The sequence below is a fragment of the Salvia miltiorrhiza genome, chromosome 4 (genome assembly GCF_028751815.1).
Source record: "Salvia miltiorrhiza cultivar Shanhuang (shh) chromosome 4, IMPLAD_Smil_shh, whole genome shotgun sequence".
NCBI classification, from domain to species: domain Eukaryota; kingdom Viridiplantae; phylum Streptophyta; class Magnoliopsida; order Lamiales; family Lamiaceae; genus Salvia; species Salvia miltiorrhiza.
Window position 1 is genome coordinate 55,827,375 of NC_080390.1, and position 13,998 is coordinate 55,841,372.

A 13,998-nucleotide genomic window follows, 5' to 3' on the forward strand; every position below is an offset into this window, starting at 1 on the left:
AGTTTTGATTGAAGGAGAATCGAATCATTACCTTTTTTACTATTGCAAATGTAGTGGGCATCTTGACTGTGCGTTTTATCTTCTTGTTCCCTTTTTTTTCCCTTCAATCTTGATAATTATATATGAAAAAAAAAGTGTTACTTTTTGTCAATATAGTATATTAGTGGTGGAAATTAAAAGGATGGATGAAAGTGAGATTAGGAAGAAAAACTTATGTATATATATAAAAAAGATGGAATAAAATTATGCATATTGAACAAGCCAAAAGAGGTGGTGGCCTGTAATTTGTAAATATAGAATTTAGATAATTTAAATGCTCCTCGAATAATCTAAAAGGGAAAATCTTGGACTTGTCTCTCTACATTAATAAATGCAATCAAATTCCCTTTTGAGAGAGAGAGGGGGAGAGAGAGAGAGATGGAGGTGGAGCAGCTGCAGAGTAGCTTCATTGAGTATACAAGTGGTCTGTTTCGTGAGGTGAGTATTGTTTTTGGCAGTTCTGAAAAAAACAAAAATTTAAAATTCTTTGTATATATTTAGTAGTGTGTTTTTGTTTGGGATTTTTCTTCTTCTTCTTTTTTTATACTACTACTATTTTTGAGGGTGTTTGGTTATTGGTGAAGGGATTCTTGGATGGTCAGTTTAGTCAGCTGCAGCTGCTTCAAGATGAAACCAATCCAGATTTTGTGTTTGAAGTTGTTTCCCTTTTCTTTGAGGATTCTGAGAGGCTCCTCCATGATCTCTCTCTAGCTTTGTAAGAGCCTCTCCCTCTCCCTCTCCCTCCCTCTCTCTCTCTCTCTCTCTCTCTCTCTCTCTCTCTCTCTCTCTCATTAAAATGGACATGTTTGATGCAGAGATCAGCAGAATGTGGACTTCAAGAAGATTGATGCTCATGTTCACCAGTTCAAAGGCAGCAGCTCTAGGTAAGCAGGAAATGTTTTTCTATAGTTTACTATATTCTTTATATTTTGAGTTTGAGATTTTGGAAAGACAATTTTCTCAATATTATTTGGTAATAAGGGCTATAGTATTGTGTAAGGATTCCCACAAATGTTTGATGGGGGCTTAAGCCCCCCCTAAATCTGGGATAGGTCGGGTCGGTCTAATTTTGGCAGCTCTACTGTCTGAATTCTTTGCAGATATTGATTACATTTGCTCTGTCTTGTAATAGAAACTTTGTTGGTTTTGGTTGTGACAGCATTGGTGCACACAGGGTTAAGAACACTTGCATTGCTTTCCGCGGTTTTTGTGAAGAACAGAACGTCGAAGGGTGAGGTGTTTTCTTTGTCGAGTTTTTCGCCTCTAAACCCCAAACTCTAAATCCGGAGATTTGCAGGTGCCTGAGATGCTTGCAGCAAGTGAAGCAGGAGTACTTGCTAGTCAAGACCAAGCTCGAGGCGCTATTACGGGTTAGTTTCCCTCCTGCAAGCGTTGTTCGTTCCATTCGAACGAACGACGTGTTTCCCGAGATGCGACCCGAGATTGTGATTCTTTCTGCTGTTTTTTTCTTTGTTGCAGTTGGAGCAGCAGATTGTGGCAGCTGGTGGAACAATTCCCATGTTGAATGAGTTCTGCTGAAGCAAATGCAGAAAAATAGAAAGGCAATGTTAATCTATTTTTGATATGTTTAAGGTTGTGAGAATATTTTCAAGATCATTTGTGATTTCTAAATGTGGGAATTCTTGCATCTGGTTGACAATGATTGTAGTTGTGTTTGGATATTGAGTTTCAACATAAATGCTCTTAAATCTTAAAAAGGAAAAAAAAAAAAAATCAAATTGCATCCTATATCTGATTATGCTCTTAATCAACAAATACATATTTTTGCCATCATGCGATCTTTAAAATTATTTATTAATTAAAAAAAATACAAACATGGACATTTTTTACTCAAAAGTTACAAAGAAACCGATACTAGGTATGTAGGATAACATTTCTCGAACCAGAAGGAAAAGGCAGAACAACATCCTAGTACAAACAATTTTATGATTCCTAGTTAAGAGTTGCTCTTCTTTCTTTCCCCAAAAATACAAAATTGTACAAGAACAAAACAAAACGCTTATACACTAGGTCGTGCGAAACGACCAACGGTTTCTAGGTCGAACCAACGGTCATAGCGACGCGAGCGAGAAAATTTACAGATGGAAAACGCCCCGAGTGACGAGTTAGCGTTGGGAGATGTCAAATAGGCAGCTGTGTATGGTCAACGTGATCTGGCCGACCCGTTGAGGGTGGAGGACGGCCGCACACACTCCGAAACAGACACCGACGGCCATAACCGCCACTATGAGGAGCCGCGAAGTAGAAAGTGTTGTTGACAACGAGCGACTGCAAGACCCTCTCGGCCTCTCCTGAAGATCGACGTTCATGATCACTTTGTCTTTCAAGAGAGGAACCGTCGCATCTTCTTCGTCTAGAGAGGACGGGGGCCTCGCGACGAGCCCCAGCAGACTCCTCACCGTGCCTACGGAGACCCTGAGAGATTAACTTCCGCACATTATAATCATTAACATAACCAACACGTGTTGCTCGTTGAGAGGTATCGAGACACTTGATGCATACCTGATTAGCATGACTGGGACGAAAGGCGAGGTATCGTTTTCCGGAATGTGGCTGCAACGATCTCCACTCGGTGCAGGCGTATCCGCAACCACTTTTTCATGTGATCTCGGAGCGAGCCTCCTTTGTGCAGCGTCGATATTTTTCTGTAGTAACCTCATGTTGGAATTAGAATCGCCGTCAACCAAGTTGTTGTCTATCGCGGATCTCAACGAGCGACACAGTCCCTCCAGAACGACGGTAGACTCCTTTTCCATCAAGTACTCCAATAAACAGTTAGATCTTAGAATGTGGGACGATGTCAGCTTTTGCATCTGATGCTGGTTTCTTTAGCAACCACGCCACATCTAAGACGAGCTCGTTGAACTCCACTTGTCGAGAAGCAAGAACACTGCATGCAGGCTGTGGAGACAAATGTTCTCGTTCGTGGGAGGAGGAAGGCGTGCCGGACTTCTGTTGCAGGATCTCCATCTCTGCACACGTTTCTTTGTCACCAACGAGGACCGGGATGAAGTTGGACAAGCCAGACTGGTTTTCAACCTGCAGAGACGGGGCCATCTATGTAAGAAAGAGGCTCAACAGCAACCACAGTAGTTAGGTCTCGACTCAAGTATCAATCGGTTCTACATCACTTCTCAAGTCAAGGATTCTTTTGGTTTCACACACCAAAGCATGTCGGTCGAGCATACGTTTTTTAGTAGTTGACAGACGATATACTTCAGACGTTTCAGCACGAGCTAACTGCCAAGAAAAGCAAGTTTTCAAGGCGAGAAAGTTAATTTACAAACAAGCCTCAAATAAGGTCGGAAGCATTGTACAGAATGGTAGAACAATTAGATAACAGCTTGGATCGAAAGGGATAAGGTAGAAGATAGCAAATATACTCACCTCGACAAAAGCGGGGCCAGAAAGAGCAATATCAATTTGAGGGACATATATCTTCAACAACTGATGGTCAGCACTTTCGGCGTCCCCTTTCTCACACGGAGACGAAACACGGATTTTATATGCTAGGTACTGTCCAGCAAATGAAATTAGAAACCTACAAGGAATCATGCATGATAACAGAGATATTCATTATCAAGTAGAAAAAAGAGTAATCTAATGTCGAGCCAAACTTGAAAGCTGAAAATGATAATTTGGCCAACATATATATATATATATATATATATATATATATATATATATTTTTTCCGAAGTATTGCATTGCATAAAATCTTACCGGAAGTTCGGTTGAAGTAGATGGCTTCCACAGGCCACGAATTCCATTGGCCTGCCAGCCTCAAAGCAATTTGGATGAATGTAATGAAGCTTTGGAGCTCGATCCTTTACTTTAACCTCGTGTACCAAAGATGCATCTGTTTTAACAAGAGTCCCAAAAATTAAAAGAGGACTATGACCATAACGAGAGGCTATTTAGTATTTCTCGTTGAAATAACGACTATTCTGCCAACGGACCTTTTGTGATTCGAAAAATCATGTCATTTAGATAAACATGCATTGGGCCTCTTCCCGACAAAAGGCTCCCAGGTGACAAGACAAGATCTTTTATGCATAAAGACGGTTCCTCCAATAACTGATCAATGCAAAAAAAGAAAAGACGACAAGTATTTATGACTATCAAATCAATATATTTAGAAACCCTACGAAGTAGATAGTGATGCAATATTTGATTGGTACGCATAAATACGAGAATGGTATCCATAGTACCTCATGCCACACTGGCTTTGGCATTGCAATAAAAGCAGTCAAGATTGTACAACCCGGACGGATATACCCCTCCAACTCGACAGGCATGCTAGCCAACCATTGGAATATCTACGAACACAGGCACCAACATATCAATAACAACTCCACGCGTATTTAACACAGAGAAGCAGTTTAAGTAAACTGAACTGTAACAATTAGAATACTTGAAGTCGGAGTCGTCGAGGAAATTCAGCTGGATTCCAATCGTAGAGCTTGAAAGAGACCCTACCTGCAGGGCACTGCAAGAAATATCAAACAACTGCAGCTTAACCAAACCAAGATTCACCGGAAGAATAAATAAAGACATGGCCATACCGCGGAGGAAAAACTGCTCTTGTTGTCACAGTAGGGTGGAGACTGCTTGATTTTCGGATTCTGTGTATCAGCTTCGACGTGAGGTTCGCCAGAGGTGGATAATGATACAACACTATCACTTTGGAGAGTCTGCGAGCCTAGAGCAGAGACCTGCCCATCCGACTCCAGCAAAAGCTCCTTATCTTCAATCTGACCATTCACACTTATTCCATCTGGACACGAAAAACTGATTAGTTAGTATACCCAATCACCCTAAAAAGTTGGATTTGAGAAAGATTTTGTTTCAGAATCTAGCAAACTTTACCTGCCGAGCATTAAGTAAATATCGAGAACAATATCACTTATATAAGCGAATGAAACAAAAATGGTAGTATGTTGGAATGTTTAATTGCGGCATACCTTTTCCAGCATCATCATCGCCGCTGAGATCATCAGCCAAGACTATCAATTGAGATTCCTTTTCCGCACCTTCTTTGGAATCATTCGGTTTTCTTCTACGTCTGTTATTGTGACGTTCTAGTTTCCTCCTACAACTACGTTTCCCCTCATCAAAATCTGACAAGATATGGAACCTGCAAAAGAGCAGCTTTCCAACAGCAATTAGTTCCTCAAAACAACTTCCATCTGCAAAATTTAATGCATTAACAGCATGGTTTTCTTTTCAAAGGGCCAACGACTAAGCACGAAAAAGGACTCTGCGGCTACCTCAATGTCTTCCCAGCACAAATCAAGAAAAACACCACACAAGAAAAAGTATCACCTCGACAACCAATCTGCATAACTCATCATCAACGCTATCAAGAAGTCACCTATACAAGAGCATTACATATGAATTGACCAACGCCAAATCCATTTCATTTTAAGGGGCATTTAGTTTTGAGATAAACATAGCATAGGCTAATCCATTGTTTACTAAGATATATTGGAACTTTGGGATATACCAAGGCCCTTCATAATTCATATCATTTGAGCTAATTTTGCTTGATTCATATCCCATTGAAGGTAGGATTGGAGAAATCATGATAATACTCAATCACGCATTTTATCAAGCCATAAAAAGTAACGCCCCTTACAAGATTATCCGAATATCAAACACAATATGCATCATCCCACTAATCTAAAAAGAAAAAAGAACCCAACTTTCCACATCGTCATCAATCCATCATCAAACTCAAATGCATAAAAATAATAATAAGAAGAAGAACAACATACTTTCCACACTGCTGGCAATATCTCTTGCTATCGCCATCAAGAAGCACAGAGCCCGCATTGGCGCACCGCAAGCAAACACGGTGCCGCCTGTGGTACCCTTTAAGCTCACTGATATCAGCCTCGCAGCCGGGCACCTGGCACCGGGCCGGGCCGCCGGGCCCTCTGGCTATCCGGGTCCGCTTCTTGCCGGGGAGCTCGCGCTCCTCCTCAGCCAGCTTCTGATCCAATTCGGGGCAGGCGCAGGGGACCCGTGCCAGGAAATTGGAGCACAGCAATCTCGGGTCCCTCTTCCTCACCGCGCCGGGCTTCTCCTGGCCCGGGTCAAACCCCCCGGGCTGCTCCTGCTCCTGCTCGGATTGGGGAAGCGACGGCGCGGCGTGGAGGCCGCCCTCATCGAGGTTGAAGTCGAGGAAATCCGACCAGTCGAAGAGGGACGACGCGGCGGGGTCGTCGGCCGGAATTAGGGCTTCGGTTGGTGGAATTGGGGTTGGGTGCGATGATGGATTTTGCTGCATTATTGGAGGGATTTGGGATTTTTGAGGTTGCCGAGAAAATGGGAGAATTGGGAGAAGGGGACAGAGGATTTTACCGATTAGGAGTTAGAAAAGTCTCCCTCTTTCCACTCTCTCTCTCTCTTTCTCTCTCTCCACTCTCTCTCTCTCTCCCTCTCTCTCTCTTGACTCTTGAGAAAATGGGTGTCGTTAGGTGGCGACACGAAGAGGAAGCTCTCTGCGTCTGCTTGTAAACAACTTTGATTGATGTATTTTTGTATTGTGGAGAAGAATCAAATTCTATTTTGGTCAATTTTCAATATTTTAGTATATCAACTTTCAATATTTTGTAATTTGGTTCAAATTAATATATTTCAATATAAATTAATTCTACTTATCAAAATGTTATTACTCTTAGAAGGCTAAAGTATGAGTATGTTTTTTCTTTCTTTGGGTGTAGAAATTTTTTTTTCTCTTAAAAAAATGCAATTACTCGACATTTCAATTCATAATAAAAGCATTACTATATTTTTCCTATAGTATGAAAACGATGTCGTTCTCTTTCATATTTCGTGTTATGTTACGAGTAATAATTTAAAAAGCGTGATTTTAGGAGAAAAAAAAAATGCATCATTTTATATTATGAAATAATGAAACGTAACGTTTTAATTATCAGCTGAAATGTCACATAAGATAATTTTGACATCTTATGATTAATTATGGTCGAAATTTTGATTTGGACTAAATTTTAAAACGATGAAAGTTCATATATTAATTGATAAAACAAAAAATAGGTATATTTTGTGTATTTACGTAAAAATAATTCATTCTATTTTTTATTTTACTTCATCTTGTTGTTGTCTCTTTTTTGCCCTTGTGTTGTTTTGTATTTTTTGGGCCCATGTTGTCAATTATTCCTTTTTGGGAGGCAGAAAACGTGCTTATTTGGGAATATTTCTTATTAAAACGGCTCTTCGCTTAATTTTAAGGACAAGTCGCGTTTTGATTTCAGATTTTTTTGTGGATGAAGTAAATCACGAAATGGATTTTTAGTGCATATTGTTTTATCTTTTTGTATATTATATGATGCATACAATAAAATATTTTGGATTCACTTATTTACATTTTTTGACTTTTTTGTGATTTATTATATGTGCTTTAATATTTTTATATAATTGTGCCTTTGTCTAAATTTTCAGCTTCTACTTATATAAAATTTCATATCAGAATCCGATGTGTGAATGCGTGTTTACATGCCTAAAATTACCTCTCTTTTTTTGCATGAAAAATAAATAATAATTGAAAAATTTCAATAAATTGACAAATGGTTTCTTGGGCAATCTATAATCTATACAATTTTTTAAAGTAGTTTTCATCATGCACATAAAATAAGGTGCAAGAAAAAGACTAAGATTATCAATGAGGCAATGGAATCCATCAATAGTTAGAATAAAAATGAAACTGGAAATTAAGTATATTATCAATAAGGGAAAATTCCAAAGTCAAATTTGCGGCTGTAATAAAATAAAATGTGAAGCTGTGTTCAACTGAATTAGTTGGTCTGACTTGCATTAATGACTTTATAATTGATAAATGAAGTCTTTTTTTAGCTAAAATTAAATTGAAATATTAAATACACTACTCACTCTTTGTAATCGAACACTGAAAATTAATTACAAGCAAATTGTTTTATATTATAAAGAATATAATATCGCAGGAGATGTGTGTGTGTGTGAGAGAGAGAGATGAAGTAAAAATGGCGACACCTAAATTCTCTATAGCGAAGTGAAAGGAACGGATGAAATTGAACGCAAAAAATTCTTATATGAGAGAGAGTTGTGTGTGTGAGAGAGAGAGAGGTTTCATTATAAGCAAATTTCATCAAATATAAATATATTAACTACGGGCTCGTTTGATTTTTAGTAAAGGATTATGTAGTATAATTTATAATTAGGATATTTAGCGTGGATAATGACATATTATTAATACTGAATTGATGTTTGTTATCATGGCTAAATACAGAATATCCTGATTTAAGTTAATCCTAAGGGAGAGGTGATATTATTAATCATAAGAAATTTGGATTAATAATACTGGATAGTAGGATTAAATCGGGTCATCCGCATTATTACTAAATAATACCAAACACTAGACTGATCTGTACTAAATTAGTTAATACAATGTATTAGCCAATATCAAACACGTCACAATTCTAAAAAAAAAAAAAAAATGTATTACAATGGGTCAAATGTGTGTGTGTGAGAGAGAGAGAGAGTAAAAATGGCGACACCAAAATTCTTTATAGCGAAAGGAACATATGACAAAATGAAGCCAAATCTCAATCGTACATTAGGAATCAAACATTATTGTTCTCATATATTTATGTTGTCTATTTTCAATTTTATTTTCCCATAAGATCTTTTGTTTCGGGATAATTAATACTCTCCCCGTCCCACGAATCTTGATATGTTTGGTTTCGGCATTGGAATTAAGGAGTTGTAGATTAGTGTTTTAAGTGTGTAGTTAATAAAGTATAAAAGTGATAAAGTAGGAAAGAGAAGGCCTAAAAAGGAAAACACGTCAAGATTTGTGGGACGGAGGGAGTATGACTTAACGACAATTAACAAAATCAATCAATATCAAATCATTTTATCACATGCGATAATTATAGCAATTAAAATATATAGAAACATAGGAAGTAGATGTACATAAATCCACATACATAGGTTAGTGGATTTTTATTTGTTTTATCATTTTATAGAAAGAAAAAGCATCTAATTGCAACTATAATTGAATTATAAACATAAAAAACGAATATAAAAGCACAAATTAAATGGGTTTATCATATGTTTGTCCCGATAGAATAATATAATTGCAACTAAGAGGAACATTGATGCCACGACGACATAATTATAAATAAAAATAAAAATTTGTACATATTTAAAATAAAAAATTCGTATATATTAATTACAATTTTACAAGTCAATGATGGTGGGCCCAACATTTGTTTGTCAATAGTTTTCTCAAGTACGTATCTGAATTTTGTAAACTATATATTATTATATTATGATTATGATATCCACTATCTTAATATCTCAAATGATTTCTCCCTTTTTTCAGATACTACTTTTTAAATAAAGTTCAACTTGTAATCATCATAATCGTCTTTAACATTAGGCTCTCAAATTGAAAAATGAAACTCTTATATTTTCAAAATTTGGTTGAATGCTAATCTTATATAATTCTATGATGCTTTTTGTTAATTAAATTTAAATGCAATATATAAATGTAAATAGATTCTAGTGGAACTAAAGCCCAAACTTTCAGCCCATTAAGCAGGCCCACCTAACTAGTTATACAGGGCTTATTGCAATACAGAAAACTTGAGGGGAAAATCTGTAAATAGCGAAATATGAAAGGGGAAATATGCAATTTTCTCCTCTCCCTCCAAAACTTATCTCACACAATAGATAAAGGCGAAGAAATAAAACACTAACGAAACCGACGCCACTCGATTTCTCATTTAGGGTTTCTGATTTTCGCATTCTGAATCGAATTAGGGTTTTGAAACAAGAAATTGCGGCTTAGTTAGGTGATCGGGAGCTGAATTTATGGCGAGGCATCGTAGCAGAAGCGGGAGCCGCGGCCGCAGCCGTAGTCCGGCCAGAAGAAAGTTGTACGACGAGCCGCGCGACCGCCGCCGTGATCGTCGCTCGCCAGCTCCTTCCGGTCTCCTCGTTCGAAACATTGCTCTCAGCTCCAGGTTTTATTCCTTGAGGCGTTTACTAGTGTAGAGTTTTTCACGTTTGTAATGTTGTGGAATGTGTTTGTGTTTTGATTTTAAATTTATGCGGGAATGACAGATGATTTACGGATATGTGATGTAAGGGTGGGAGAAAGGGAGAAAGTGGCCGATGATAAATGTTGTTGAAATTTTGGAATTATAAGGAGTGCGTTGTGTTATTAATGTAGCTAAAGGATAATAGGCTAATTTATTTTTGTAAATGATTTCATTCGGAACTAAATTATGATGAATAATTCTATATATTTATATTTGGAGTCCTGATTGTTCCATTAAAGTTAATCTAGGATTAGTTAGATTGCCATAATTTAGCAAATTGTTGAGTTTCAAATTTTTAATATTTCTTAATTCCATCCCGGCTTCATAGTTGAATGATGATCATATTTTCATAATTTACTTTTCTTGAAGGCCTGAAGACCTGAGGGTTCCCTTTGAAAGATTTGGTCCGGTAAAGGATGTTTATTTGCCGAAAAATTACTATACAGGGTAGGCTTCATTATTTTTTCAAGGACATTTTAGTGGTTATATTGTTGCCATTGAAGTTTATTTTCTGGTGACAAAAACTTAGGGAACCTCGTGGCTTTGGATTCGTCAAGTTCCGTTATCCTGAAGATGCAGCTGAAGCAAAAAGCCACATGGATCGCACTGTTATTGGTGGACGTGAAATAAGAATTGTGTTTGCTGAAGAAAATAGGAAAACTCCTCAAGAGATGCGTAGAGTCACGCGCACAAGGTTGTGATTGTGTTGCAGCATGCTCCCTTAGTGGTTCCACTAATTCCGATCAAATGTTCTTTTCAGGGAATTCCTGATACATATTGTAAGTTTAACTGATCTTTTTCACTTTGTTCTGAATTTGAAGCTCTCGAGGAAGCCATAGGAGACGAAGTCCATCATATTCCCCTAGAAGGCGATATCACTGTTAGTATAACTCTCACTGGGCATCTAATCTTGTACATGTTGAAACATGGCATGCATCTTATACTCTCAGTATTTACATAATTTACATGTAAATAACTGTTCTGTTAGCATATTAGAACACTGTTATGCATGAACTTTGATGTTTTGCTTGCCTTTCTGAGTGATTGCTGTTTCATAAATGGCAGCTCGATCACACTCCCCTTCTCCAGCAAGGCACCACGATTCAAGGTCTGTTTTTTAAGTCTTGCCTTTAATTTTTCATTTTGAATGAATACAGAAACTCCGACTTGAACGTTGATTGTCTGTAGTAGTCTTATGTGATTACCACATTAGTTTTGGATAATGTTACAAAGCCATTCATACCATCTGATGGGAATATCTATTAGCTGGTTGGCTGTATGTTTCTGAGAATCCATGTGAATGTACAATGTCAGTCAAATACCCTGGCGATCTAGACATAGTAGTTAGTTATTTTGAAGAATGCTTTGTTATAGTGTTTGAGTTGATTCTCTTGCCTTTTGCCTTTTAGGCTTAAGAGGATGCAAAAAGGTTGGACGTAGTTTGCTTTTTAAGTTTTACATTTACCAGCTTCTTCATATTTCTTGTAAGCCTAAGTTTGTTTAAATCCTAGTCATCCGTAGATCTGAAAGATAGGTTTGTTTTGTTTTGTTTTGCGTTATAATTTTGTTTTTCGAAGCAATCATGGGGATTCATTGATCAATTAGGATATACCACATCAGCAAATATGTTTGCTTATAGCTAAATCCAAAACGTTTTCTTTTTTAGGAATTTCTCTTCACAATTTAAAAAATTTATGATGGGTTTGTGTAGAATCATTCTTAGTTCTTCCACTTCCAGGGACTTAAGTCTGATATTTTGTCACTATACTTTCTTGGAGCTGTATCTGAATCTCTCTTAAGTTGAATGTCTTTCAGTGGATATGAATGACAAAATCTGCTGATGGCCTTATCTATGCAGATCTTAATTGACAAAGAGCGGTATAAAGAACTCGAGACTAATATGTTAAAGTCAAAGCTTACATTATTGTCCATGCGTCTCCAGAAGTTTCTAATTGCAAATTCATCATGGATAATCTTCAAAATCCACGGAATTATGTTTGTTTATGCCTTTGGGCTTGTAAGGCTTTGCCTTGCGTCGGATAGCGAGCTGACTTTGGTATGATCAAATATCAATGTGTGAAATGATTCCAGGACTAGAGATCCTCTTTTATTTTTTGTTTTAGCTTTTAAGATTGATTTCCTAATGTTGCATAAATAGTTGGCCAAGAAAGAACTCATCTGCAAAGAAGCAAAGCCTTTCAAAGTTATTATGAATGAAGTGTGGTGAAATTGCCCATGAAAAAGATAAGATGAGGTTTCTAAATGTCGAGACAAGGACAGCTTGGAAGTTTTGAGCTGCTGATGAACCACTGCTATAAAGCCTTAAACAATGAGTGGATCAAAGTTTATAGTTTTTCAGAAATTCGGGAAAAGATGCAGGTAAAGGTCATGTCTTCCATCATTAGATATTCCGAGGGAGGTTCTCTTGTTTCATCATTACTGTAAGGGTCGTTCTTAAATTTGTCACTACTGGTTTAGTTGAAATTAATTGTGGAGTCTGTCAAATAAAATGATTGCACAGGTATATGTTGTACGAGAATCAGAGTGTGTGCCAAGTGATTCATGTTATGTTTACTATCTTGTGTTGTTATATATACTTGAAATGCTGGGGATAAATGTTTAAATATTCTCCAACTTTTTGCTTATTACCCTTTTGTGTTTAATAGAGATAGGGGCTACGGAACCAGTGATGGTCGCTACTCTGGACACAGATCGAGATCTATTTCTAGATCAGTTTCTCCTAAGGATGACAGAAGTTACAGGTCCCGTGAGAGGCGTTCCGGACCACTCCTGAGATCTGTTTCCCCACTCGATGAGAAAAATCATTTGCCGAGCCTTCATTCCCCAAGTCCTCGAGAAAATGGACATCCTGGCTATGCAGGGAGCAGATCCCCGACTCCAAGAAGAAACTCTTTGAGTCCGATCAGGTGTGTTTTATTTTCTTTACTACTTTGCTTGGTTTTTGATTTTGAAGTCTTAAACTTAACGTGAGAGTGCCGATTTTTCCTGTTAAATTGAAGATAACATACTACCCTTTGCCTTTGCTATTATGTTGCTGCAATTTCTCAAATTTCTATGCTCAAACCAAACACTTGCTGCAGTTCAATTGATTGACTTACTATGAGTCTTTCCTGTGCAGCCGTCGCTGAAGGCCCCTTCAGTTTTTCTGCTGTCACGAGTGTGGTTTCTGTACCGTCTTGGGGAGGTTTCGAGCATGGCGTCGTCGCGTAGGCTGTCTGACAGTGAGCATGAAATGAAAGCCTCTGCAGGGACGAGATCTGAGTTCACTAGTTTGCTAGTTTGTATGTTTTTAACATTGACTATGTTTTGCTAGACCTTATAATATATGGAGTCTCTGTGGTTTTTGGATTTTCATTTTGTCATAATATCAGATGCTTTTTTCTTCATCCTGCTTGCATTCTATGCACGTTTTGGTAAAATGCATTAAAAAAAATGTATGGTATATTCACTCAGATTCGGTTGAAAATCAAATCGAAACACTATGCAAAACATAGGAAAGCCAATGCATATATACTATAAGAATGTGATGTAATCTTGAACAACTGATAAATCAATTGCCGAGTGCAGTGTAATATTATATTTACCTCATTTAAATAAAAAAACTTATACAAAATTTCTATTAAAATATATGTATGTGTGTGTTTGTGGGTGTTAATATATATATATAATATTATATATATATATTATTTAATGAATATATAGTGCAATTTTAAAATTTATATTTTGATAAAATAAGTAACAAGTACAGCCTAACAACAACTATCCTAAAATAGAAGATCAAGAATCATGTCATTTAAAATATTTTTATGT

General features: G+C 37.2%; 3 protein-coding genes across 4 annotated transcripts; 2 read left to right on the forward strand and 1 right to left on the reverse strand.

Moving 5' to 3' along the window:
* The first annotated feature begins 66 nt into the window (after positions 1–66).
* On the forward strand, positions 67–1,719 carry LOC131020948 (histidine-containing phosphotransfer protein 1-like). Of its 2 annotated transcripts, XM_057949999.1 has the most exons (6): positions 67–477; positions 624–754; positions 855–923; positions 1,199–1,270; positions 1,337–1,409; positions 1,519–1,719. In XM_057949999.1, the coding sequence occupies exons 1-6, from the start codon at positions 418–420 to the stop codon at positions 1,576–1,578; spliced, it is 465 nt and encodes a 154-aa protein (XP_057805982.1). In that variant the 5' UTR covers positions 67–417; the 3' UTR covers positions 1,579–1,719. The 2 variants fall into 2 exon arrangements, with proteins under 2 accessions (XP_057805982.1, XP_057805981.1); XM_057949998.1 differs by having other exon boundaries at positions 83–477; positions 1,337–1,719.
* A 102-nt stretch (positions 1,720–1,821) lies between these two features.
* On the reverse strand, positions 1,822–6,561 carry LOC131020947 (squamosa promoter-binding-like protein 7). Its single transcript, XM_057949996.1, is given in 11 exon segments — positions 1,822–2,475; positions 2,563–2,867; positions 2,869–3,099; positions 3,448–3,601; positions 3,782–3,917; positions 4,018–4,135; positions 4,270–4,377; positions 4,473–4,547; positions 4,624–4,835; positions 5,023–5,195; positions 5,836–6,561. Coding segments are annotated over 11 exon segments (2,337 nt in total). The 5' UTR covers positions 6,351–6,561; the 3' UTR covers positions 1,822–2,165.
* A 3,155-nt stretch (positions 6,562–9,716) lies between these two features.
* On the forward strand, positions 9,717–13,574 carry LOC131020950 (serine/arginine-rich SC35-like splicing factor SCL28). Its single transcript, XM_057950001.1, has 7 exons — positions 9,717–10,089; positions 10,537–10,614; positions 10,697–10,861; positions 10,989–11,047; positions 11,233–11,275; positions 12,834–13,094; positions 13,307–13,574. The coding sequence occupies exons 1-7, from the start codon at positions 9,938–9,940 to the stop codon at positions 13,314–13,316; spliced, it is 768 nt and encodes a 255-aa protein (XP_057805984.1). The 5' UTR covers positions 9,717–9,937; the 3' UTR covers positions 13,317–13,574.
* The last annotated feature ends 424 nt before the right edge of the window (positions 13,575–13,998 follow it).